The sequence below is a fragment of the Mesoplodon mirus genome, assembly GCF_964341445.2.
Source record: "Mesoplodon mirus genome assembly, chromosome: 3".
Taxonomy (NCBI): domain Eukaryota; kingdom Metazoa; phylum Chordata; class Mammalia; order Artiodactyla; family Ziphiidae; genus Mesoplodon; species Mesoplodon mirus.
In genome coordinates, this window is record NC_138978.1 from 150,779,323 (window position 1) to 150,804,083 (window position 24,761).

A 24,761-nucleotide genomic window follows, 5' to 3' on the forward strand; every position below is an offset into this window, starting at 1 on the left:
TAGAGCAGTGACAGGGCAAAGATCGTGGGCTGGCTGTTTAGGTCCGAACTCCAGCCCGCCAACTGGCAGCGAGGAATTGAGAGAAACATGGCTCGGCCGTACGTTTGCCTGCTGGCCCTGGCGGCTGTGCTACTGCTAGGTATCGCCGCTGTCTCCAGATCGAAGGGCCTGCGGGGCAAGGGGCATCAGAGGGCGCCGCGAATCCCTTCTCAGTTCAGCCAAGAGGAGCGCGTCGCAATGAAGGAGGCTCTGAAAGGTGAACCTGGGTCCCCTTCACCACTTATTCTCGTATATAGGTCGCTGTCTCCTCGGGCCACCCCGCGACTCCCTTCTCCCGCCACAGAGGTCAGCTACTCGAGCTCGAGCTCCGCAACACCCCACCTCCGAGCCCTGGCCCCATTCACGGCACCTCGTGCCCGGCTTGGGGAGCCCAAGCTTTTCTTCTCCTAGACCTGGCTTCTGGGGACTGCAGCGTTCCCTACCTACCCTGGAAGCTTCAACTTTGCCCTTATCCACACTACCCCACCCCCACCTCCGCTTGCCTGGAGCATGGGGGTTGGCCACAATCTGATCTCTTTTGGAAGAGGTGGCTGCCAGTGTGTCGGGGGGTCATCACTGCCTTGGGGAGGACGGGGCAGGGCAAAGAATCCCTCCAATTCCTGCCTGAAATCTCTGGCCCCACCCCTGCTGGAGGTTGGACTAAATACCCTGCTCCCTCATTTGGGGGGTGTTGCCCCATCACTGCCCAGCTCCTCTGACTGCCCCCTTGAATTCAGGCCGGGGGTACTGGTCGCTGCCAATGTAGGACTTGCTGGAAGATGGGGATTCTTGCCCCTCTCCAGGTCTCCTCCTTAGGTGAAGTGATAAAGGAAGGGTCTAATGTCTTTTTAAATGGCACAGTTTTAGGGGTCTGAGGGTGCAGTCCCTTAACCTGACACTGGATGGGACCCCCTAAACTCTTCCCCCCACACTCGAGGTTTCTGTGTGGAGGGGGATAAGGGAGATCTAAGCTGTGGTGTGAAAGGGTAGGGAGAGATGCTGGGGGTGAGGGTGCTGTGTTCTAGACCCCCCATATTATCCCAGTATCCCCTGCCCCCCCTTCCCTCACCCCATGCCCCCAATTCTGTGGCAAATCCAGATTGTGAAAATGTACAATAAATGTGTAATGAGTAAAAAAAAAAACAAAAAAAACCCCAGCTTTTAACCTTTGAGAGTTTTCACTTGTTAAATCACTTAAGACTAAATGATCTGAATCTTATCTACAGATGAGGGAAATTGAAGTTTAGGTCAGTTAAATGATCTTCCCCAGCACCCCGCACCTCAGAGTAAGTACTGGGTGACAACGTCCAGTGCCTGTAGTTTCTAGATGGCTCCAAAAAGGGGTGTGAGAGTGTTGCCGGGGTGTGAGATGTTCCTAATTTCTTCTCCTAAAGGACATCTCTCCCCTAGACAGCAAACCAAGGCTAAAAATTTATTTACCTTCCCAGTCTGCGTTTTCCAGGAGAAGAGAAGAAAGTTTCTGTTGAGTGCTAGATCCTGTGGTATAATGAGATCCTTCCTCACTATTCGGCTTAACGCCCGTCTTTTCCCTTCCATTAAGTCATGGATTAAAAGAAACTGCCTACGTAAACATGTGCCGGCAGATGCCAAAGTTAACCCTCATTGTTAAGTATAAATTGTGTTTGTGCTGGAGCGATAGGCCTGGGAGGCATCAGGGCTTTCCCAAAGCATCATAGTATAAATAGTTCTCTGAAGGGCGTTGGGCAGCAGCTCACCAGAGTCTCCCTGCACAAAAGAAAGCAAAAGCTAGATTAGAACCTAAAAAGGGGGCCTCATAGCAACAGGGCTTAGAATACTGAGCAGGGGACAAAACACCTGAGTTCAGATCTTGAGTCTGCCTCTCAATCTCATGTAGGCAGTTTGTTTAGTCTTTTTGAACCTGGCTTCCCCACCTATGTGGTAGGCTATGACGCAGGGTTGACTCTTAGAAAACAGTACAGAAGTCAGAGGCCCTCCTTTGACATCAAGCTGCCCTGGGTGCATTTGTTCCCAGTGTTTTCGGACAGCCATCTAATCAAATATTTTCATGATCCAGGTGTTTCTGCGCCCCTCCCCCCCCCACCCCCGCTGTTTGCATTTGATAGTGGAACTCTTTAAGAATGTAAAGCCTTCACCAAGGGATCAACCTAGTGGCAATTCAGCAACTGAGACTTCTGGGTAGAGTGGATGAGATTGTTTATGATTGAAGAGCTTGTTTGGGAGCTTCTAAATCCACCCCTTCCCAGGCATCATGTGCCCAAAAAGCTGGCCTTGGCTGAGAGAACAGTGAGACTCTGGGTGAGCCAGTCTATGAGGAATAAGCCTACTCTCTGTACAGAAAAGCACACAAAGCTTCATCCTTGTAGGGACCCAGGACAACCGGCTCCTTAGATTCATTGAAGGGATGGTGACTTCAGAGGCAGAGTGAGACCTTAGAAGCAATTTATAGCAGCTTCCCACTTAGGGTCAGGATATAAAATCTACTCCTGTCTGACCTCCCCAACCCCATCCCATCTTGGACTTTATTTTCCTTTAAGAACCATATTAGCCTAAATAAATTCAAAGAACTTGAGTTTAAATCCCAGTTCTACTGCTTGTTTCTGGACAATCTTGAGAGCTCACCTAATGCCTGTAAGCTTGTTTCCTCAGTTTCGAATAAGGGAAAACAACAGTGCCTACCTCAAAGGATTGTTTTGCCCTCCACAATAAGATAATGAAGGCAGGAGAACTTTTTATGTACAGAGGGCTGTGGAAAAATCAATGGTTGTTATCATCTTCCATCTCTGATAGGTGCCATCCAGATTCCAACAGTGTCTTTCAGCCCCGAGGAGCTCAACACGACAGCCCTGGCTGAGTTTGGAGAATACATTCATAAAGGTCAGCCACAAACTGTGCAAAAGAAGTAGGAGAGGGAGTGCTGGAGACACGGTGCTTTTACAGAGTGATAAAGAAGTTTAATTTGTGACTGACCAAGGGCAACCTAATTTGTATGGGCCTCTTTTGACCAAAGTTTGTACACAGTGGGGAGCGATAGAAGGGAGAGTCCAGGAGTTAGAGTGGACACAGAGTAGAGACTATAGATTTGCCCTTTGAAGAACCAAGGCACATAGCTGTTGGGTTGGAGTTTGAACTCTCCCAATCTTTGCCCTAAATATGTCAGTCAATAAATATAATCTAATCAAAAGGTGGGACTAGGAATTCCTTCTCCCATAGTTGCCAGAACTATGCTCCATGCTCCTCCCACCCCTACCACCATACACATACCTACAGCCCACACATGCGCACATACCACCTACCCAAGCCCTACTCCAGATTCATTACTAGCACATTTCTGAGCTTCTAGGCAGTCAACAGCTTTGAACTATCACATCAGTCCTCTCCCCCTACCCCACTGCCCATGAGCTAAAGAAATATGGGTCAACGGAAAAAAGGAGACTTGGAGCTCCCCCTCCGCATAGAAAAAGCTCATGGAAGCTAGTGAGGCCACTTTCCTAAATCAAGTAAAAAACAGCCCCCCTCAAGTCTCAGGTGGGAGGAGCTGGCAAAGGCACGGCAAGTAGCCCCCTCTCTAACACTCTGGGGACGGGTGGATCTGGGATCAATCCAACAGGCTGAAAGTCTTCACTAAATAGGAGATAAGAATCAGGAAAGAGGGGCTTCCCTGGTGGTGCAGTGGTTGAGAGTCGGCCTGGTGATGCAGGGGACACGGGTTCGTGCCCTGGTCCAGGAGGATCCCACATGCCGCGGAGCGGCTGGACCCGTGAGCCATGGCTGCTGAGCCTGCGCGTCCGGAGCCTGTGCTCCGCAACGGGAGAGGCCACAACAGTGATGAGGCCAGCGTACCACAAAAAAAAAAAAAAAAAAAAAAAAAAAAAAAAAAAATCAGGAAAGAAATGTATAATAACAGTAGACTAGATAAGCTGGCTGACAAGAAAAAATCATATTCTTCATTTTTGTTTGTTTGTTTGTTTGTTTGTTTTTAAGTATCCAAAGAGGTATATATGGATTCTTCCAACACAGCCCAGAGGGAGAGCAAAGTTCTTTCTCCCATGTTTCTAAGGCCACCTGTGTTAATACTTATCTGTAATCGGAATAGTTGACCCTGGGAACACCCATACCTGCACACAAAATTGTGGCCATATGCTAGACAGAATAATCTTTTATCTCCATATAACACAAACATTAAAAGTATTGTTTTGTAAAAGAAAAATATCTCTGATTTTTTTAATATATATATAGTGGTCATGTTTGGTTCCAAGTAATTTGGATACTGGGGCCTATTATTTAAAATTTAACATAGTCTTCGTCTCCGTCATCCTGTAACGTGTTTTGTGACAACATTAGAGGTCAGACCAAGCCAAACCTTGAGCTCTTATCTGTCATAATGGTGGGGTCTTGATATGCAGGTTATTACACAGTAATAGCACATTATAATATAGGGAAGAGGTATTTCAGAGATTGGGCAAATCAGGAATCAGACTGGCTTTGTACCAGAAGGCTTCCTAAAGGGGGCTGCATGTTTTAAAGGGAAAAAAAAAAAAGCAGGGAGAATCAAATGGTAGGAAAACCAAAGGCAACTGTTGAATCTGGCTTTCTCTCATTGCTTTTCATCTCTCCGCTTCTAGTCTTTCCTACTGTGTTCAAAACCAGCTTTATCCGGCATGAAGCTGTGGGAGAGTACAGCCACCTGTTCACTGTCCAAGGCTCGGACCCCAGCCTGCAGCCCTACATGCTCCTCGCTCACATCGATGTGGTGCCTGCCCCTGACGAAGGCTGGGACGTGCCCCCGTTCTCTGGCTTGGAGAGTAATGGCTTCATCTATGGTCGAGGCACACTGGACAACAAGAACTCTCTTATGGTCTTGAAACGCTATGTTCCCTCTGCCTTGGAGTCCTAAAGATTAACCCAGGAGGGGGGTGCTTGGCTAACCCCTGGGAGGCAGGAGGCTATGGTAGAAAGAACCTTGGCTTCAGGATACCTCGGTTCCAGTCATCAGTGTGTCACTTCCCTGGGCCCCGATTTCTCAAGTGTGAAATGGGGATTAGAGTAGATGATCCCCAGGTACCCTTTCAGCTCTGACGTTGATAAATTTATGCTTTTCTCCAGGTGGTAAACGTTTCATGCAGAGCTCTGCTTCCCTACCTCCCATCCCCTGGGACCATTTTAATTTGTTCTCTCCAAAGAGAGTCTATCACATCCAAGTCCCATCAGCCCTATTGCCAGCAGCCAAATGTCCCTGATGCCCCGTTGGTGCCACACCTCAGAGAATAAGCCTTTCTCCTCTTCCATTGTCCTTCTGTCTCCCAGGCAATCCTGCAGGCCTTGGAGCTTCTGCTGATCAGAAACTACATCCCCCGAAGATCTTTCTTCATTGCTCTGGGCCATGATGAGGAGGTAGAACTCCCTCATCCTATACCTATCTCTGGGTCCCCTATTGGGGGAGGGAGTATGCTTCACCCTGGTCTGGTTTGCTCCCCGGCTGCACCGTTTCCAGGATATGGCGTGGTAATTTGCCAACTTCTCTGTGTAAGGACTTTGACCAAAATGCAGATGCCTGGGCTCTGTGCCATAGATCTGAATTTGTTGTTTTTTAAAGGCTTTTTTTTTCTTAAGAGCAGTTTTAGGTTCACAGCAGAAATGAGAAGATACAGAGCTTTCCCTTATTCACACGAATGCACAGCCTCCGCCAATATCAACATCCCCCACCAGAGTGGTACATTAGTTACAAATGATGAACCTACACATCATAATCACCCAAAGCTATAGTTTACATCAGGGTTCACTCTTGGTGTTGTACATTCTATGGGTTTGGACAAATGTATACTAACATATATGGTATCATGATGGTGTCATACATATTTTCACTGCCCTAAGAAGCCTCTGTGTTCTGCCAATTGATCCCTCTCTCCTTCCCCCAAACCCTGGCAACCACTGATCTTTTTACTGTCTCTATAATTTTGTCTTTTCTAGAATGTTATATAGTTGGAATTATACAGTATATAGTCTTTTCAGATTGGCTTCTTTCGCTTAGTGACACGCATAGATCTGAATTTTTAACAAACTCCCTGGTAATACCTGAGGCAGGCACATAATCCATCAACTACACCTAGAGAAGGACTGGTGTGATGGGAAGAGAAATAACAGGGAGATCAACGAATGTGTTTTATTTCCAGTGATGCCACTTACTTTGACCCTGGGCAAATCACTTCACACTCTGGGTCCCAGTTTCTTCACTTGTGAAATGAGGGACGTTGGGCCCTTCCAGCTCTGACACTCCAGGATTCTGTGAGGCAGGATTGTTGAGGGCCCTGCCCCCCAGGAAGGAGCCTGGGTGGGGAGGCTCTGGAGCCCCCAGCTATGCTGAATGGGTCTCTGTGAGCTACCTCTGGAGGTCTGGCTGAGAAGGACTGTGGCTCTGGTTTCAATCTCTGCAGGTATCAGGGCTAAATGGGGCTCTGAAGATCTCAGCCCTGCTACAGGCAAGGGGCATCCAGCTGGCCTTCATTGTGGATGAGGGGAGCTCCATCTTGGATGGTTTCATTCCCAACCTCCAGAAGCCCTTTGCCATGTGAGTAAAGCACCCCAGCCCCCAGCTTGGAAGGCGTTCTCACCCCATTAGAGTTGACCTCAGCCTGGTGTCTCTAGGCCATGCTGAAACAACTCTTTATTTTACTCCTCTTACTTTAATCACCCCGATCTTCGACCAGGTCTGGGCTTCCCTTTCCCTTCCTCCTCTAGAGTAAATTTTGTTAAGCAGCATGAAGCTGACCTCCTGGCCCACCAGGCACTGAACAGATGGGCCTGGGGCCTATGGGATCATTCAGGGTGGGAGGAGGGCCCTCTCTGACCCTCTCCTACAGGATTTCAGTCTCTGAGAAGGGTGCAATTAACCTCATGCTGCAAGTAAACATGACTCCAGGCCATTCTTCAGCTCCTCCAAAGGAAACAAGCATTGGCATCCTCGCAGCTGCTGTCAGCCGGTAAGCAATTCCTGGCCCTGCTCCCTTGCCAGACTCAGGCTGGAAGACCTGGCACTTTCCCACTTTGAGTTTAAGGAAGCTAAGCTTCTTGTCCTGAAGCTGGGCTGAGAAGCCGCCATGGGGGCTGCAGGAAGGACAGTGGGTTAGACATCAGAAGAGGATCTATCCATTATGGCAAGTAAGGGCCAGCAGACAAAAGCTACGTTAGGTAGCTGGAATAGTCCAAAGTCCGGGCCTGAAGTTAGAGCTCACAAGCTGGAAAAGAACTGTCTAAATTCTCCACCTGCCCTGGCAAGATAACTAAGGTAAATAAAGGCTGCTGGCTGTGGGTGAGGACAGCAGCGTCTGTAACAGCAGAGCTTACCTCTGGCCGGTTTTCTTGCAGAGTAGGAAGAAGAATTATATTCATTCAGTTAAATATTTAACTATCTACCATGTTCAAGACTTTGTGCCCAGTGATGGGCATACAGACAGTCCCTTTCCTCTAGGAACTCAGCAGTCAGTGGAAGAGACTGACAATTTTGCTGCAGTGTGGTAGGTGCAATGAGACTGGGGGTGCCTACCTTGGGCTTGGTAGACAGGGACAGCTCCTGCTGGTGGAGCAGAGGTAGCCCCACTTGTGCTTTGAGATCTTGGAACGGTTGGATTGGTGGAGGTGATGGGGAGGTGAGTGGGAGACCTCCTGGCCAGGCCTGTTGAAACATCCTATCTCTCTCCTTCTCTTCAGACTGCTGGTCTTAGACTGAGTTGAGTGAGTCTTGAGAGCTCCATTTCTCTTCCAGACTGGAGCAGACACCCATGCCGAACATGTTTGGAGACGGGCCATTGAAGATGGCATTACAGCAGCTGGCAAATGAGGTGTGAGAAGGAGACTCGCAGACCCCTTGTCAGCTGTGGAAGAGGAAGAAAGGGTGGCGGAGAAGTTGCCTTTCGAGTAATAAAGGGGCCCTACTGCTGGCCAGGGCTCTGCCCATACGCCCCTGTTCCCAGCCTGTGGCTGAGCCCAAGATGCAGGGATCCAGCTTGTTCTTTGGGGCTGTTGGTGCTCAGGCTGAGAACCTGAGACCTAACACCGGGCAGCCTGAGGGAGCTGGTTCCCACTCATCCTTGAGGCTACTGCCAAGTGCCCTCAAGGCAGATCTAAAGTAGGGAGAGACCCAGGCCCCAGAACAGTGAGCCTGTTATGCTGACCCCTCTGAAATCCTGCTGACCTGCTTCTTTCCCTTTCAGTTTTCCTTCCCTACCAACATAGTCTTGAGCAACCTGTGGCTATTTCAGCCCCTTGTAAGCAGGTAAAGTTTTATCTTTCTGTCCCTCATATCCCCCACCCCAAACCTACCCACTTCCCAGTCCCCTCTCTTTGGCTTAACTGGGCCTGACTAACCATCCCTCAGCCACCAGACACTACCTCTAATTCGTACATAGGACATCCCCCCTTGTCTTAAAGATCTCCAAGGTTCAGGAATAATACAACAACCCATTCTTTCTTTCTATTGTACAATGTCTTACCTTAGTCCTTCTGCTTTAGGTTGATGGAGAGGAATTACATAACCAATGCGCTGGTCAGGACCACCACGGCACTCACCATGTTCAATGCAGGGGTCAAGGTAACACCACCTGATTCCTCCCACACACCCCTCCATCCCTTGGCTTTATCTCCTGGCTTCTCCTTCCTTCTCTGGTTACAATTTGAATAGTAGGAAGGCCCAATGGCTGAACTGTCCTGTGTCATCAGATGGGTAAGCCTCAAGAGCAAGGGTTCTAGCTGACGTCTGCATACTCTGTGAAATTGCTGGCCAAGTTTCATATATGTGCATTTCAGGGGCCCCCCTCAGGTTCTCTGGGTCTGTACCCCTTCAAAAAGACAACCGTTACACTGGTATGAAGAGGCATTATTTGGGAGTTAATTCTTGTGACCTATACTCATTCAACATGTAATATATTAATTTAGCATTTTGGTCACATAGGCTAAAGACTCCCAACCTCCCTACCACCTTTTTATTATTCTTCCTCATATTTTGGAAGATTTATTCACCTCACAAATTTAATGAGTGATGAGTATATTTTCCCCTAGTGTTACCCTGAATTGAATGAGAGAAACTCACCTGCCATTTAAAAAATCTATAACATTTGTCGGGCTTCCCTGGTGGTGCAGTGGTTGAGAGTCCGCCTGTTGAGGCAGGGGACACGGGTTCGTGCCCCGGTCCGGGAAGATCCCACATGCCGCGGAGCGGCTGGGCCCGTGAGCCATGGCCGCTGAGCCTGCGCGTCTGGAGCCTGTGCTCCGCAGCGGGAGAGGCCACAACAGTGAGAGGCCTGCGTACCGCAAAAAAATAAAAAATAAATAAAAATCTATAACATTTGTGATATACATAACACTTAAAATACATACACTGTCATTCCCCCAAATACAGTAAATATTGGGTGGCCTTTGCAAACGTAAATTCTATGAGGTTTACTTTTTTTTTGGCCACGCAGCGAGGCTTGTGGGATCCTAGATCCCCAACCAGGGATCAAACCCTGGGCCCTCAGCAGTGAGAACGTGGAGTCCTAACCACTGGACCACCAGGGAACTCCCGAGGTTTACATTTTATAGAAATACGTTTCAGGTGAACCAATACTTTGATAATTTTTTTTCCAAGAACTACTTTACAGCAAATTGGTCTACTTCCAGTTGGACCAGCCACTAAGGGGCTTGTCTGTTTGAACTAGCCATGCTAGCTCGCCTGGGCTGAGGCCTTTCTGAAATCTGGAAAGGAGTTAGACCATTCCAGTTTCTACCAATACCACCAGCACAAATTCAAGGAGCACCATTCACCTAGAATACAGTGTGGCCTTGTGGAGCCCTGGTACTGTGCAGCCCGGCTTGAGTGTAAGTGAATGGTGCCTCAGAATTCACTCCTGACGTAACTGTGTGTGTCAGCCAGGCCCGAGTGTGTCTGGCGTGTCAGCCAGGCCCGAGCTGGCTTCACCAGCTGCCTAGAGAGTTCACCAAAATAAGAGTACTGTGTCCTTGCATTTGAATGGTGTTTTTATCTGTCCAGAATACTTTCACATTTGTTATTCCATTTGGTCCTCCTCACAGAGGATTATTGCCCCAATTGCCAGTTGAAAGACAGAGACACAAAGAGGTTGTCATTATTCAAAATCACATGGCTAATTTATAACAGCCAGTTCTCCTGTCCCTGGTCTGGTGCTTTTTTGCACCATACCAGTTCAAAGAAAGATACGCAATTGGGAAATCTGTTCTCTCATGGCCTCTGGGGAAAAATTCCCTCCATGGCTTAACTCTCTTCTCCAATTAGTCTTGGGTTTTTCCTGGTCAAACAGAGAACAGAGTCAAATTTTTCAGTTGGATGTGGGAAATCACCATCACCATCACCACCACCATTATCATGATCAACCCCCTCAGGGCCATGATGGGGCCTCAGATGCTCTGGGTGCCCTATCTTGAGTAAGGACTAATGCTGACCGCTGCAGAAATGTCCTGGGTGCCCAGGGAAAGAGCACACACAGTAGACTGCCAGTGGCTCTGCACGGGGCCAAAGCAGAGGTGTCCGTGCAGTCCCAGAGAAAGCAATCTTGCTCTGAGCATCTCTCTGTGACCCCCTCTAAGACCAAGAAGCATGAAAGTCTGGCCTGAAGCAGAGACACACCTCTAGTGTTGAACACATGTCAAGGGCCCAGAGAAGACAGGGGCTGACTGAAAAAATTAAGCCTTGGATTTTTCAATCAAATCAGCTTCCTCTCCCCCCGCAGGTGGTAATTGGCACTTCCTGGGCAGGGGTCAGGTGTAGGGGGCTTGAGGTCGGCTCAGCCAGGATTTGTGGTTCTCTCTCTAGGTGAATGTCATCCCCCCTGTGGCCCGGGCCACTGTCAACTTCCGAATTCACCCTGCACAGACAGTCCAGGAGGTACGTACCATGTGTTCCTGACCACTGAGTCAGCCTCGGGGAGATGTGTCTGTCGGGACTGGGGTGGAGCTGCAATCCCAGGGCTGGCCCAGGCTCTCATTTGTTCAATGATGTTTCAAAGCCTTCCTATGTGCCAGGTGCTTGGCTGGGATAGGAGATCTCTGGCTTGGGGGAACTTGGAGTCTGGGGGTGGGAGATGAATGATAATAATAAGTGACAAATAGGAAATGATAACAATAGTAGCAGGGGCTTCCCTGGTGGCGCAGTGGTTGAGAGCCCGCCTACCGATGCAGGGGACATGGGTTCGTGCCCCAGTCCGGGAAGATCCCACATGCCGCGGAGAGGTTGGGCCCGTGAGCCATGGCCGCTGAGCCTGCGCGTCCGGAGCCTGTGCTCCGCAACGGGAGAGGCCGCAGCGGTGAGAGGCCCGCGTACCGCAAAAAAAAAAAAAAAAAAAAATAGTAGCAAACCCAGGCAGTGAACTTTCTGTGCTCTTGGCACTGCTCTCAGGTAGACACATACTCATTTAATCCCTACAACCACTCTATGAAGTAGGAAATGTATTATCCTCATTTAACAGGGAAAACAGAGGCACAGATCAACAGAGGAGGTAAATAACATGCCCAGGATTATACATCCAGCACTAGTTCCGGAGTCTGTGCTTGTAGCCACTATACTATACTTGGATTATAACAAATAGAGCTGAACAAATTACCACAGGACCAGTGCAAAGAAGGGGGCTGATGCTACCTCTGAGGATCAAGAAAGTCTTTTGTGATCACTAGACATTTGAACTGGGACTTAAAGACAAATAGGACTTCGCTAGAAGTAAGCCATTCAGAATACAGCTAAAATAAAGTCTAAAGAGTTGGATAACTTGGGGGAGAAGTAATGGAAGATGCAAATGGAGTTGTAGTTTGGGGATGAAGGCCTTGTATGCCATGCCGGGGAGTTTGGGCTCTAATCTGTGGACAAAAGGGAACTGTCAGAGGTCTTCAAACAGGGCTGTGATAGACTCAGATTCTTTTTTAGGGAGACAGTTCTAGTGGTGATGCTGAGGAAGCCCTGGAGTAAGAAGAAACAGTTAAGCTGTTGCAACATCTCAGGCAGTGGGTATAGAGGTTTGAACTAAGGCTGTGGTCATGGGGTGAAGAAGGTACCCACCAGAGGTGGGTGTGAGAGTGGGGTTCAGCAGGATGCTGTGTGTAATGGATGTGGGGTGAGTGAAAGGCAGGACGGCCCCACGGTTTTAAACCTGGGTAGTTGGCCAGGTGCTGATGCCTTTAACCAAGATTGGGAATTCAGGAAGAAGAGCAAGTTCACAGAGAAATATAAGGGTTTAGAAATTTGAGAAGTTTCTAATTTATTGATAGGCAAGTATAAATACCTCAGATCTAGAGAAAGAATGAACTAGAGATAGAGGCTGGAGTATTATTAATTGAAACCTGTACAGCCAACAAAATCCCGTGGGAGGGGTGTGTGAAGTTTGGAGAGGAGAGGGCTGCGGACAGCGCCTTGCAATGTTCTGCTATGAACATCAATTTTAAAATTATAAAAATGAATGTATAACTGCAAACCATGATGAGTGCTATGAGGAAAGGGGGCCGGGTGCTATCACAGAATATAACAAGGAACTAGACCTTGTCTGTGGAGTCAGGCAAGGCTTCCCTAAGGATGTGATATTTGAACTGAAAGCTAAAGGGTGAAAAGAAATAGACAGAATGTTTGACATCTGTAGGAAAGGCTAGCTTATTTAAACATCAGGTTGAGCTAAAAAGAATTTAGAAGGTAAATCTGATCCTTCTGAAAAGGATCAACAAAAGCAACCTAACAACTGTCAGATGAATAATATGTTCCAGGATTAAGCAACGTAAGGGTCAGGTCATCGAGGGTCTGCCACATTTAGACTTCTGTGGTCCTTTCTCCCTGGGGCCTTCCCTATGGAGGATGTTGTGTGTCCTCACACAGGGTGGGAGGCACACCCCTCATTGCAGGGGTTGGAGGGATGAGTTGACAGCCTGCCCAGAGTCACCCAGCATTGGCAGGGATCTGGGGCAGTGTAAGCCCTGGGCTCTGCTGCTTTTCATCCAGTGCCAACCTTTGTCCTCTCCCTGGGGACTCATGGGACCAGGAAATCAGTGAATTCCCCTCACTGAGCTTCTTTCCACCAGTTTTTTTCCATCCTCATTCCAACTCTATGCCCTTTCCATGGGCTGTTTTCCACCAGCTGGGGCTTTCATCTCCCCAGGTTCTGGCACTCTTCCCTCCTCTCCAGTCCCCTGCCACAGTGGCCTTCCTTCCCGGCCTATCTCGTGAAATCTCTGGAATCCTTAGGCCCATCCTGCTCACCTGCCCCAGGGAGGAATGCAAAGCCCCTGTCATCCCCAAAGCACACAGCACCTCTTTGTCCTGGTCACTCCTCTCCCTCGTGCCCCAATTCCATGCATCAGGGACACTCCCTGCTGGTCTGAGGGCCGAGGGTGCAGAGCCTTGCGCTGGATCCGATGGAAACATAAATGGCTCCCAGAGCCCTCTTCCTCCATCTTTAGCTGGTCTCTCCCATGTCGTGGATGTAGATAGATCTCCGGCACCCATCTGTGAGGAACAAGAGCCTTCAGAAATGTAACAGGCTACCATGTAGAAAGGAAAGTTTGTTCTGCGTGGGCCTCAGGGAGTAGAAATAAGGCCACTGGGAGATACTTCAGGGAGCCCCCACGTAAAGGAGAGTTTTGGAGTATGGCACCTTGGATGGTAATGAGCTTCTCAGAGGCTGGATGTCCACCTATCTAGAGTGTTTTACAGAAAATTCCTTTCTTCCTTCATTTATTCATTCACCAAGTGTTTACTGAGTGGCCACTATGGGCTAGACATTCTTCCAAGCACTTGGGAAAATGGTGAACGAGCCAAGATTCCCATTCTAAAGGGGCTTAGGTACTAGTGGGTAGAGACAGCAATAAGCAAGCAATCAAATAAATGAACAAATAGAAGAAGTAGGTACCACAAAGGAAATCATAGGATGATGTGTCACAAAGCAGTCGTGAGGTAGGAGTGGGACAGTGAGCAGCTTTAATACAGTGGTCAGTCCTCTCTCAGGGGGCATTTACACTGAAACCCAAGAAGGAGCAAAGACCTGGGGGCAGCATTCAGGCAGCAAGAGCACAGGCCTCTGATCTCAGCAGAGGTGAAATCCTGCTGACGTGTCTTGTACTATTTTATCCTGTGGACTCTACAGAATATTTAAAAATAAATAAAAAGAAGTGGGGGGAGGTTAGATGCTACAGGAAGCCATATCTCAGTTCATTATTAGGAAGACATTCATAACAGGGTTGTGCAAAGGTGGAATATATTAAAACACATGACGGTGAGCTTTCCACCCCCGGAAATATTCAAGGACAAGCTGATGACAGCCTGTCATAGACGTTCTAATGAACAGCCTTTCAGTAGGATAGAAGCTGGTCTTGCTAACTCTAAAGACCTTACCAATTTTAAGTACACATTGTCCTTGCCTTCAACGAATTTATCATTCACTTGAGAGGAAAATACAGCTTCGCATAAAATAGAAAAGAGCTCAGAGAAATGAGGGATCGAGGTGCTCTCCAGTGACCTTTGAGGTCCCTCTTACCATTGATGAGTCCCTTCTCTTAGTCCCATCCTTGTGTTTCTGATTATTGCCCAGGGTGGTCCCTCTATTCTAAACAGGCAAATAACAGCTAACATACACTGAGTGCCAGGAACCAGCCTAAGCACGTTACATATATTCCAGCAGTGGTAGCAACCACCTTACCAGGTAGGTGCTACTATCCTCCTTCTGTTAACAGGTGAGCAAGCTGAGACACAGAGGTTAAGGAGCTTGCCAAACATCACACAGCAATAAGTGGCTGTCTGTGGCACAAAGCCTGGTGTTACTCCTCAGTTTTTGTACATGCCCCTCTCCATGCTCAGACTGCCTCTTGCCTCTTCTCCATCAGTTTCGTATCCTTCCTTCAAATTCTGGCTCAAAACTCATACCACAAAGGAATCCATCTTAAATGAACACCACCCTCTTTCTGGCTCTACCCCACGCCACCTCAACCTGTAGGTACTTTGGAAGCAGTAAAGCATCATCGCTGTGAAGTCAGACCACGTTCGGATACCCAGCCCAGCCATACTAACTGGATAAACCTTGGGCAAGCTCCTTAATGAGACAACTCCCATTATTATTTTTATTGGTTCACATCTTTTAAAATATGTGTATCAAGCATTCATTGCATGCCTTTTATGTTCTTCGTACTGGAAATATAGAAATGAGGTGTTTGAGTCAGGACCTATCCTAACAGCTGGTGGGACACCTGGGCTCTTGTGCTCATTGAGGGTGGTCCAATCTGTGTGCCGTCTTCAATTTCTGGAGGCAGGAACCTTAAAGTAAGTTGGGACAGGGAGCAGCAGACACTTCTGGGGATGATTTCAGGAACCTTCCAGTGGGTCAAGAATATATCCAGACTGTATATTAATTCTTGTAGCAGAGTATTAGGAACATAGGTGCTAGAGTGAAAATAAGCTCTGACAAGTGAGTTGGCTCCTCCCCCTAATCCAACAGCAGGGAATTTGGTTTGGTTTAAATGGTGGTTTCTAAGCCAGAAGTAGGAACCCTCATTTTCTTCCCAGACTCAGCTCATAGCATGCTTCTAGGGGACACTGACCTAAAAGTGGTCCTCTTGAGATAATGCCCCCCAGTTATGAGACAGACACTCCCCTTTCTAGGTCAGAGACAGTTCTAAAACAACTGTTGATCAGATGGGTTGAGACTAGTGCTGGGGCTTTCCCTGGGTGGCTGAGTGGGTTTGGGGGGCCACCCTAAGTCAACTGCCTGGTCCATTCCCACATGGCTCCACATGACCTGATCCTCAGGGTCTGGTCTACATCCTGCCTGGGACCAGGACTTTTGCTGAGTTCAGCTCTAGTCATTTCAGACTGAATTTTCTAGAAGCTTCCTCAGGTTCCTTCCTGAGGAAAGGAGGCACAGAGAGAAAACTTGAATATCAGTCCCCCAACTCCTGACTTCTTGTCTGTTGAGCTCATCTTCCTGGCTCCAGTGCAGTTGGTTGCAAAGAGGAAGCAGGGATGCCCAGAGAGAAGAAAGAAAGAAAGTATATGACCCTGTCACCACCTGTCAGAGACTCTCCCAGGCTGAAGTGAGGTCATCACATCTATCCCCCTGTCTCGAGACGGTTGAGATTTCCACTGTGCTGTCTCTTCTACATTTTCACCCAGCCCATGGTTCTCAACCCAAGGGAAAGGACCCAATTTCCTGATTTTCCAATCCCCCACCTGCCTCGTGGCTGTAAGGCAACCTCCCAAACATTTAACCTAAATCTACCATGCTGTAGATTTCCAGGAAGACCAGCCCTTCTATCTCCTCCAACCAGTCGGCTGAAATTGAGGTCCCAGTGCCAAAATGAGTCTCCTCTGTAAACTCCAGGGCTCTGCCTTGCTGGAGAGAAATCAAGACTGTTTAAATTCATACAGTACTTGGATAGCAGATTAATAAATCGAACTCCCTTTGTTTCCTCCCTCAAGGTCCTAAAACTAGCCAAGGACATTGTGGCTGACGACCGGATCCAGTTCCACGTGTTGAATGCCTTTGACCCCCTGCCTGTCAGCCCCTCTGATGATCAGGCCTTGGGCTACCAGCTGCTCCGCCAGACCATACAGTCTGTCTTCCCGGAAGTCAACATTGTTGCCCCAGGTAATGACTTCATCATCTGTGGCTGGGGGGAGGGGGGGCTGGAACTGTATCCTGTCTAATATCCACTGCCCCACCCCCACCCCAGCTGTTCAGCCTGGAAACAGCTGGCTGCTTCCTCTCCTGATGGGACTGGAACTGTATTTTCCCCTCTGACTAGAAGTGAAAAAGCAAACAGGAAAGGATCAGAAACAATAAATTAGGTCAGCCAAGCCTGGGTCCTTGCTTAACCTAGGCCAGCCAGTCTGGCATGGAGGAGAGGATCAGCTCCGATTCCCCCTCCTCTGGAGGAGCCACAGAGGGGGCCAGGTTCCCCATCTGGTTCTGATCCATTCTAGGATAGCAGTTCAGCAACAGAGCTCAAAATCCGCAGCCCAGAAACTCCTCCTGGCTGTACCATCTGAAGTAACCCCCTTCACCTCTCCCGGTAGCAGTGCCTCTACGCCCCTTTCCCAGTCTTCTGGCGTACCTTCCAAGTCTATGCCGTATAAACAGTGGTTCTCAAATTTAAGAGGAGAAGAGAATCACCTAGGGAATTTATTAAAATGCAGATTACCTGGACCCACTCCCAAGGATTCAGGTTAACCAGCTCTGGAGAGGACCCTGGAATCTGCCTTTTTAACAAATACCCCAGGGGATTCTGACACCGGGATGATGACTGACCACAGTTTGAGAATCTGTGGTCTGTGATGTGAGGAAGAGATGCTCTGATGTGAAGACCTGTGTTCACTTTCCTTTTATCTAGCTTTAATCATGGATTCTCTCATTTTCTAAGCTAATATTAATACTTAGGACCTGCCCCTCTGCTAGGCATGGGCCCTTAAAGAGATTATTACCGTGAAATTCTGCACCCATAAGCTCCTTGGGTGTGGGGAAAAAGAGCAGCTTTGTTTTTTTAATCAACTTAAATCAGATCCACTCCTCAGAATTTCAACCTCAGACATTATAGAAGCCTCCAAGCACCACCACCACCACCTTGAGTCAGGCCCTTGGGGTCTTATGCGACAGCATAGCATCAGGATCCCTTAGTCTGTGGTCAGCCGGTCCTTGTGGTTGCCTCTGAGACATCCATTGTCCGGGCCACAAGGTCACTTCAGGTTGCAGATTTTCTCGGATTCCCTGGCCTGTCTAGGGGGTGAGATCTTGGACTCTAGACCCAAGAACATACCCTGAATATACCCTCTGAGATTTGCCACCTGCTTGGACTCTAGCCACAGAGCAGGGCCTGGGTCCCCACCATCTAGGAACCCTGGCTTGCACACTCCCAGATTCTCCTCTCTTGGCCCTCAAAGGCTCCCTATCTTACCCTCTCCTTTCTGGGGCATCTGCCATAATCCCATCAACAGAGTTGGGCTTTTACAGAATAAAGATAGGCAGGCATCAACTGGCAGAAATCCCCAAAGCCAGGAATTGTGAAGGGGCTGATTATCCATTTAAAACCAGGAGTGGAAAGTCGAACAAAACACAGATTACCATCCCACGTCCTCCCACCACACTTTAACTGATGTTCCAGGGGGTCTTTTTTCAAAGAACACTCCTACTGGGGAATGGGGTGACCTGCTACCTTCAGGAGAGTGGGACACTAGAGAGTATCCTGGGACTTTCCAAACCTGAAGTTTGACTCTAGGAAGACAGAGTCATCCTTCAGAGGACAAGAATAACAGGAAATTAGGTTCTACTTGAAGACGATTGCATTTTATAGCAGTAAAATTCCCCCAGAGAGTGTTTATTTCTGACCTGGGTGATATACGAGAAAACTCAGGCAACAAGGAAGAGGTACTTAGATTTCTGGATATCTAGATTTCTAGAGTAACCTGGCTATGGGTATGAAATGATGCTGTTGGCCTCCACGGTCATCACGGAGAGAGGGCACTTCGGACCATTCAAGGGATGTCTCATTAATGTCTTTGGGAAGATATCCCATGTTCCTGGCTGAAGTGGTGTTTTAGAAAGGTCTTGAGAATGGGTAGCCTGAGGACAAAAATTCATAGCCTCAGCCTTCCAAGGAAGGGCCAGACATCTTCTGTGGTGACACAGGGGTCCCAAATTCCCAGGTAGCCCACCTGCCACCACTTCCTTGGCTTGGCTGCTCACATAAAGCCCCATTCCTCTTGATTCTTCCTTTCTAGGTACTTGTATTGGCAACACAGACAGCAGACACTATACGAACCTGACCACTGGCATCTACCGGTTCAACCCCATCTACCTGCAGCCTCAGAGCTTCAGCAGGTGAGTGAATGGAACAGGTTTGGACAGCTTGGTGGAGAGAGGAGATACATCTGACCTGTCCCTTTCCCACGCCGTTCTTCTGACAGTCCACAGAATGGGAGAAACCCAGGGTTTGCACAAACTAAAATAAAGATATTGTGCCCCTAGTAATGTGGGGTGGGGGGTGGCTGGCTTAGAGATAAGTCTAGCTGGAATTCTGGCCTTAGAATTAAAAGATAACTTTCCCTCAGAGGAGAAATTATCAAATGGATTCCAGAGCAGGAGATGATTTGCAGTCCCCAGGAGTTTATCATCTGCCCCCACTGTTCTTCGCCATGGACACGGATCCTGGAGAGATGACCAACATGTCATATGAAACCTCGCTTCCTACAAAGGGCTGCTCCCACCTTGCCCACTTCCTACCCCTGGAGGGTCAAAGGCCAATGGCTTCAGGGGATGTAGGGTGGGGGGTGCTCTGTAATAACACTTGTACTAGAGCAATGGACTCTCCCCCCAAATCTCTTTCCCTCAGCATCCACGGAATCAATGAGAAAATCTCAGTCCAAGCCTACGAGACCCAGGTGAAATTCATCTTCGAGTTCATCCAGAACGCTGACGCAGACCCAAGGCCAGTTCCTCACCTGCACGAACTGTGAGGTCGGGGAGCCAGCTGGATTAGGGATGGCTGATGCTGGGCCAGGACTAACCCAAGGGGGAAGCCAGTGTTGATGAATCTTTGGGTCAAAGTCACATTATAATGACCTCACCCACCTGCCTTGCTCACTCCTAAACTCACTCAACGCTCAAGAACAAGGCCAGGGAGAAGGGGAAGGCCAGCAGGAACCCGGCTTCTCCCTTCCTCCCGGCAACTCCATCCCTCAGCTGACCAGCATTTACTGCCTTCTTGTCCCTGCCTTAGAAGGTATCTGGCCTGTCTGTCTCACGCTGGTTATTTAACTGCTCCTTGGTAAGTCCTGACTGAACAAATGCAGATTTGAAAAATATCAACCAGATTTGACCTCCTACAAGTGTTTAATTTAGGGCACGCTTGTTGGGCTGCCTTTTCCATGGCTTATATATTTCTTCTTGCTGTAATTTCCTTTCCTCCCCCACTCCCTGTTCTTGGATTGTTTAGCTGGCTCTTCATCTCTCCTCTCCTGCCCCTGCATCTCTCCCCTTATCCTCCCTTTTATTCTACACCTGGAGCAAGACTTAGTCAAACTATGATAGATACTCCCATAATTACCACAACAATTGGTCAAATAAAATGGTCTATGCCGCATCAGCTGGGGGGTAAAACAGAGGCAGGGGGCTTTGAAGGAACCCCAGACCTCCTGGTTCTGGAGGCTGGAGCCTGGAGAAGAAAGCCTCTGTCCTTGGGCTCCTCCCAAGGGCTCCCTGGGCTTTGCTCCCTCCCCTGCCCTGTTCCTGCCACCTGCTGCTGCTGTCCCACCCCAGGAGGCACTAATCTGTGGAAACATTTCCCTTGCACGTCCCACGGGCTGAGCTCCCAGGAGAAGGGCAGCCTCTCTCTGGAGCCCAGGACCAGCAGGACGCTGGCATCATGTCCTAATTCAGACTTATCAAAGAGAAGTGGAGGACATGGGGTGGGGGGACTGCCTGGAGGGGCTCTGCTCTGGCTGGTGGGGCAGGGGGAGGGGCGAGCTGCCCTCCCTTAGGGGACTGCAGAGCTCCTGTCTTTTTTCTCTGGAATCTAAGCCTGAGCATATTGGAATCTGCTCAGTAGCTGTCAGGTGGGGGGCATTGAAAGGCAGCATTTCTTGGCTCAAGGCTGGGAGCGGTGCTTGTGGATCACAAGGGAGTCAAGGTCATGGAGGGAGACACAGAGGAAGCTGAGACCTGAGAGACTCCCTCTTTTTTTCCTCTCCAGACAAGGACCTTCCATGCCTTCCTGGGGTTTGATGGCAGTGGGCTCCTTTTCCCTCCTCACAACGCCCGGCCCCTCCTGCCTGCCTGTGGATGTGAGCTGTTCTTAGGAGCTGGGGCCTAATGGAAAGTGTTAGAAACACAGTGCAGGAATTATTTGAGGTTTTCTGCTACTCCCCCTAAGATTCACATTCCTTCCCTCGCCCTCCCTTTCTTGGCCAATTCAGTACTTATTCAGCCTTTGTTAGAGGGTGAGCTGAAGAACAAAAAGGATTCTTCACATTTGTGCAGAGCTGTACAAAGTGCTTTCACAACACCTTATCTCATCGGAGCCACATAAGAACCCCCGTGAAGAAGGCAGTCATTTTTCTTACAGAGGAGGAGTTGGTTCTCAGAGAAGTTACGCATCTAGCTGGAGGCAGATTCAAACCCATGTCACTTGGCCCCAAGCTCATTGTTATTCCATGATCCTATGTGACTGATGAAATCTACTTCCCATTGATTATGTTATTTAATACCGACAATCACCCCAAAGGTGTTATTGCCCCTGTTTTTAACAGATGAGGCAACTAAGGCTCAGAGGTTAAGTAATTTGTCATGCAGGTGTTAGGGGCAGAGTCTGTCTGCATCCAAAGCCTGTGCTAATAGTACTGAAGAGGAAACTGAGGCTCGGAGAAGTCATTTGCCCAGATTACACAGTTCTTAAGGGGCAGCCTTCAAATGCAGCTCAAAAATCCCCAAGTCCAGTGCTTTTTCAGTCACACCACACTGCCTGCCCCAAGAACCTGTGGTGTCTGGCTCATTCATTCTGACCCAGGGAGATCTCAAGGACAAAGGCTGTTCTACTGTTGGATTTGGTTCTTAGCTCAAGCTCTCTGTTCCCCTGGCTGACCTCTCCCTAGTCACACCTCTCCGTCCGTCTGCCAGCATTCCTTACACACCCACCCCCTGCTTCTGGGTTCAGCTCTTCCCCCTTCTTGAGTTTGGGGACAGCCAGGTCTCTAATGATCTGTGGGATAACTGGGAGAAGAGTGAGCAGGGAACCCTGTCCCTGTCTGGTCTCACCACTCTCTTCGAGCATCAGAAGCAATAGTCTTCTGAGCCCCTGGAGTGGGAAGGAAAGCCTTGAGAAGGAACTGCTCCAAATCCTGGCTCTGAGAACACAGAAATTCCAGCCCTGTGTCCCCTGAAGTTTTCCAGAAAGAGCAGCTGAAAGTGCTGGCCAGAACAACGTGAGCCCTAAGATTCCGGGCAGGATGGTACAATGAATCTGGGACTTTCCTCCTCCCCTGCCTTCATCCATCTGCCACTCCCCAAATCCACATGAAAGAGCTCCAGCAGATAATCACAAGTACACCACACACCCCCATCAAGGACTTAGCTCAAGCTTCTCACTCACACCTCCCTAAGGTTGGAAGGAAGACAAAATATTCATAAGCAAAGAAAGTGGGAAAGGAAAGGAGTAAATTTTGGCTGAAGTCCCTTGATTTGGGGCCTGAGTTGCTGAAAACTTGGCCATTCTAGACCCAGTATTCTTTTCTCCCAGAGGAAATAAGAGAGACAAAGTTCCTACTGAAGAGTTGGACACTTCATTAATTTTTTCAAATGCTAAACCTAATTAAATATTTTAATAACAATGAAACTATTTGCAATTTTTGTGTTCAGTGTCCATGAGGCTATCAATAAAAAGGATAAGTATCATTTCATATATGTGACATCTAGACCTACAAATGTAAGAATGCTATAAATTATTTAATACTACAAAACGTTCCTCAGCCACCATGTGCAATGTTGCAAATATTACACTAATTCATGAGTTCCTCCAAAACCAGAAATTGGGACTCAAAGAGGATCAAGATAATGGTCGCTCAGCACTCCTGGGAAATAACATGTCGCGCAGGAATCTATTACCGTCATGCTATATGACAGGAAGGACTTGACAAGTCAATTTTCTTTTCCCTTAGCTAAGCACTTTGACAGCTGAATTCCTCCCTGCACTCCAAAGCTACGTCTGTCTCCAAAGTTCACAGTGACACAACACACAAATCTTCAGGGCATTTCAGATGTAATTTTTTTTTTTTTCTGAAGACACAGGGCAATTTATGGAGAAAAGCGTTTCTCTGGGGCCTGAACTACGTTAGTCTTAGAAATATGTGTTTAGGGTGACAGGTGCTCTGGGCCAGCACTGAGTGCTGAATCCCAAGTGACAGAAACACCTCTAGGTTTTTAATAGATTTAGTTCTTTTATGGCTGTAATCTATGGTACCTTCTAAAGCATGAAGCCCAGGGCAAGGAGCTCTCTTGCCCAGGTCTAAGAGATAAGGTCTTATTTCATATACCCCATGGTGCCCAGTCAGGGAAATCAGGAAGGCCTCTGTGGTAAGGAGGTCATGAATAAGCTAAGACTTCAAGATTGAATAAGAGTTAACAAAGCAAAGAATTGGGGAGAATGGGGTGGGGGGAGCGGTGGAAGATGTGCCAGACAGAATAGAGTGTGCAAATGAGAGCCTGCTGCCTTCAGGAAACTGAAAGGAGGCCTGTTTGGGCCTTGTAAGTCAGGATAGGAATTTTGGAGCTTGACTTAGGGACAATGGGAAAGGGAAGAATAGTTAAGAGGTTATTTTTCCTTCCTTCCATCTTTCCATCCTTCTTTTCTTCCTTTTCTTCCTTCTTTCTAACACTTACACAGTGATTACTCTATTCCAGGCACTGTTCTAAATAATTATATCTATCTATATCTAGATATCTAGATATAGATAGATTTGTGTGTATAATCATTTAATACTAATAATTACCCTAGGAAGTAGGCTGTTGCAATGTAACAGTTGAAAAATCGAGTCAGTGGATTGGAGAAAGGTAGGTGTATTAAAAAGTTATTTAGGTTAGTCATTAGGGAAATGCAAATCAAAACCACAAGGGATACCCCTTCACATCTACTAGATTAGCCATAGTTAAAAAAGAGGAAAACAACAAGTGTTGGTGAGGATGTGGGGCAATTGGAACCCTGGTGCCTTTGCTGGCAGGAATGCAAAATGGTGCCGCTGCTGTGGAAAACTGTTTATTGTTTCCTCCAAAAGTTAAACATAGAATTACCATATCACACAGCAATTCTACTCCTAAGCATATACTCAAAAGAACTGAACACATGTATTCAAACAAAAGTTTGTACTCCTAGCAGTACTATTCACAATAGCCAAAAGGTGGAAACAAACCAAATGTCCGTCAACAGGTGAATGGATAAACAAAATACATTGTATCCATACTGTGGACTATTAGTCGGCCATGAAAAGCAATGACACATGCTCCAACATGGATGAACCTTGAACTCATTATGCTGAGAGAAAGAAGCCAGACACAAAAGGTCACATATTACATGGTTCCACTTTTATGAAACGTCCAAAATAGGAAAATCCATAGAGACAGAAATCAGGCTAGTGATTGCCAGGAGCTAGGGGGAGGGGGGAGTGGGGAGTAATTAATGATTAAGTGGTTTCCTTTTGGTGTGATGAAAATGTAACTAAATAGAGGTAATAGTTACACAATATTGTAAATGTACTAAATGCTAACCGGATCGTATTTTTTTAAATTGAAGTATACTGGATTTAAAATGTTTCACGTGTACAGAAAAGTGTACACGTGAAACATTTTTCTTTCATTTTAGGTTATTCTTTTTTTTTTCAGATTCTTTTCCGTTATAGGTTATTACAAGATATTGAATATAGTTCCCTCTGCTATACTCATTGTTTATTTATTTTATATATAGTAGTGTGTATCTGTTAAACCCAAATTCCTAATTTATCTCCCCCGCTTCCCCTTTGGTGATCATAAGTTTGTTTTCTATGTTGGTGAATTGTATGCTTTTATTTTATTTATTGAAGTATAGTTGATTTACAAAGTTGTGTTAATTTCTGCAGTACAACAAAGTGATTCAGTTATATATACATTCTTTTTTTAAATATTCTTTTCCATTATGGTTTATCATAGGATACTGAATATAGTTCTCTGTGCTTT

At 47.6% G+C, this 24,761-nt stretch overlaps 1 protein-coding gene across 3 annotated transcripts; it reads left to right on the forward strand.

Annotated features, from left to right (window-relative positions):
- Positions 1–24,358, forward strand: PM20D1 (peptidase M20 domain containing 1). 3 transcript variants are annotated; one of them, XR_014293374.1, is made up of 14 exons: positions 1–256; positions 2,830–2,916; positions 4,665–4,897; positions 5,347–5,433; positions 6,474–6,607; positions 6,900–7,019; positions 7,802–7,877; positions 8,250–8,311; positions 8,548–8,626; positions 10,862–10,933; positions 16,490–16,658; positions 18,785–18,884; positions 19,396–19,830; positions 20,755–24,357. XR_014293374.1 is itself a non-coding variant. In XM_082613500.1 (13 exons), exons 1-13 carry the CDS (start codon positions 88–90, stop codon positions 19,517–19,519), a joined length of 1,512 nt encoding a protein of 503 aa, XP_082469626.1. In that variant the 5' UTR covers positions 1–87; the 3' UTR covers positions 19,520–24,358. The 3 variants fall into 3 exon arrangements, 2 of the variants coding, with proteins under 2 accessions (XP_082469626.1, XP_082469627.1); XM_082613500.1 differs by having other exon boundaries at positions 19,396–24,358; XM_082613501.1 differs by lacking the exons at positions 19,396–19,830; positions 20,755–24,357 and adding an exon at positions 19,115–19,362.
- The last annotated feature ends 403 nt before the right edge of the window (positions 24,359–24,761 follow it).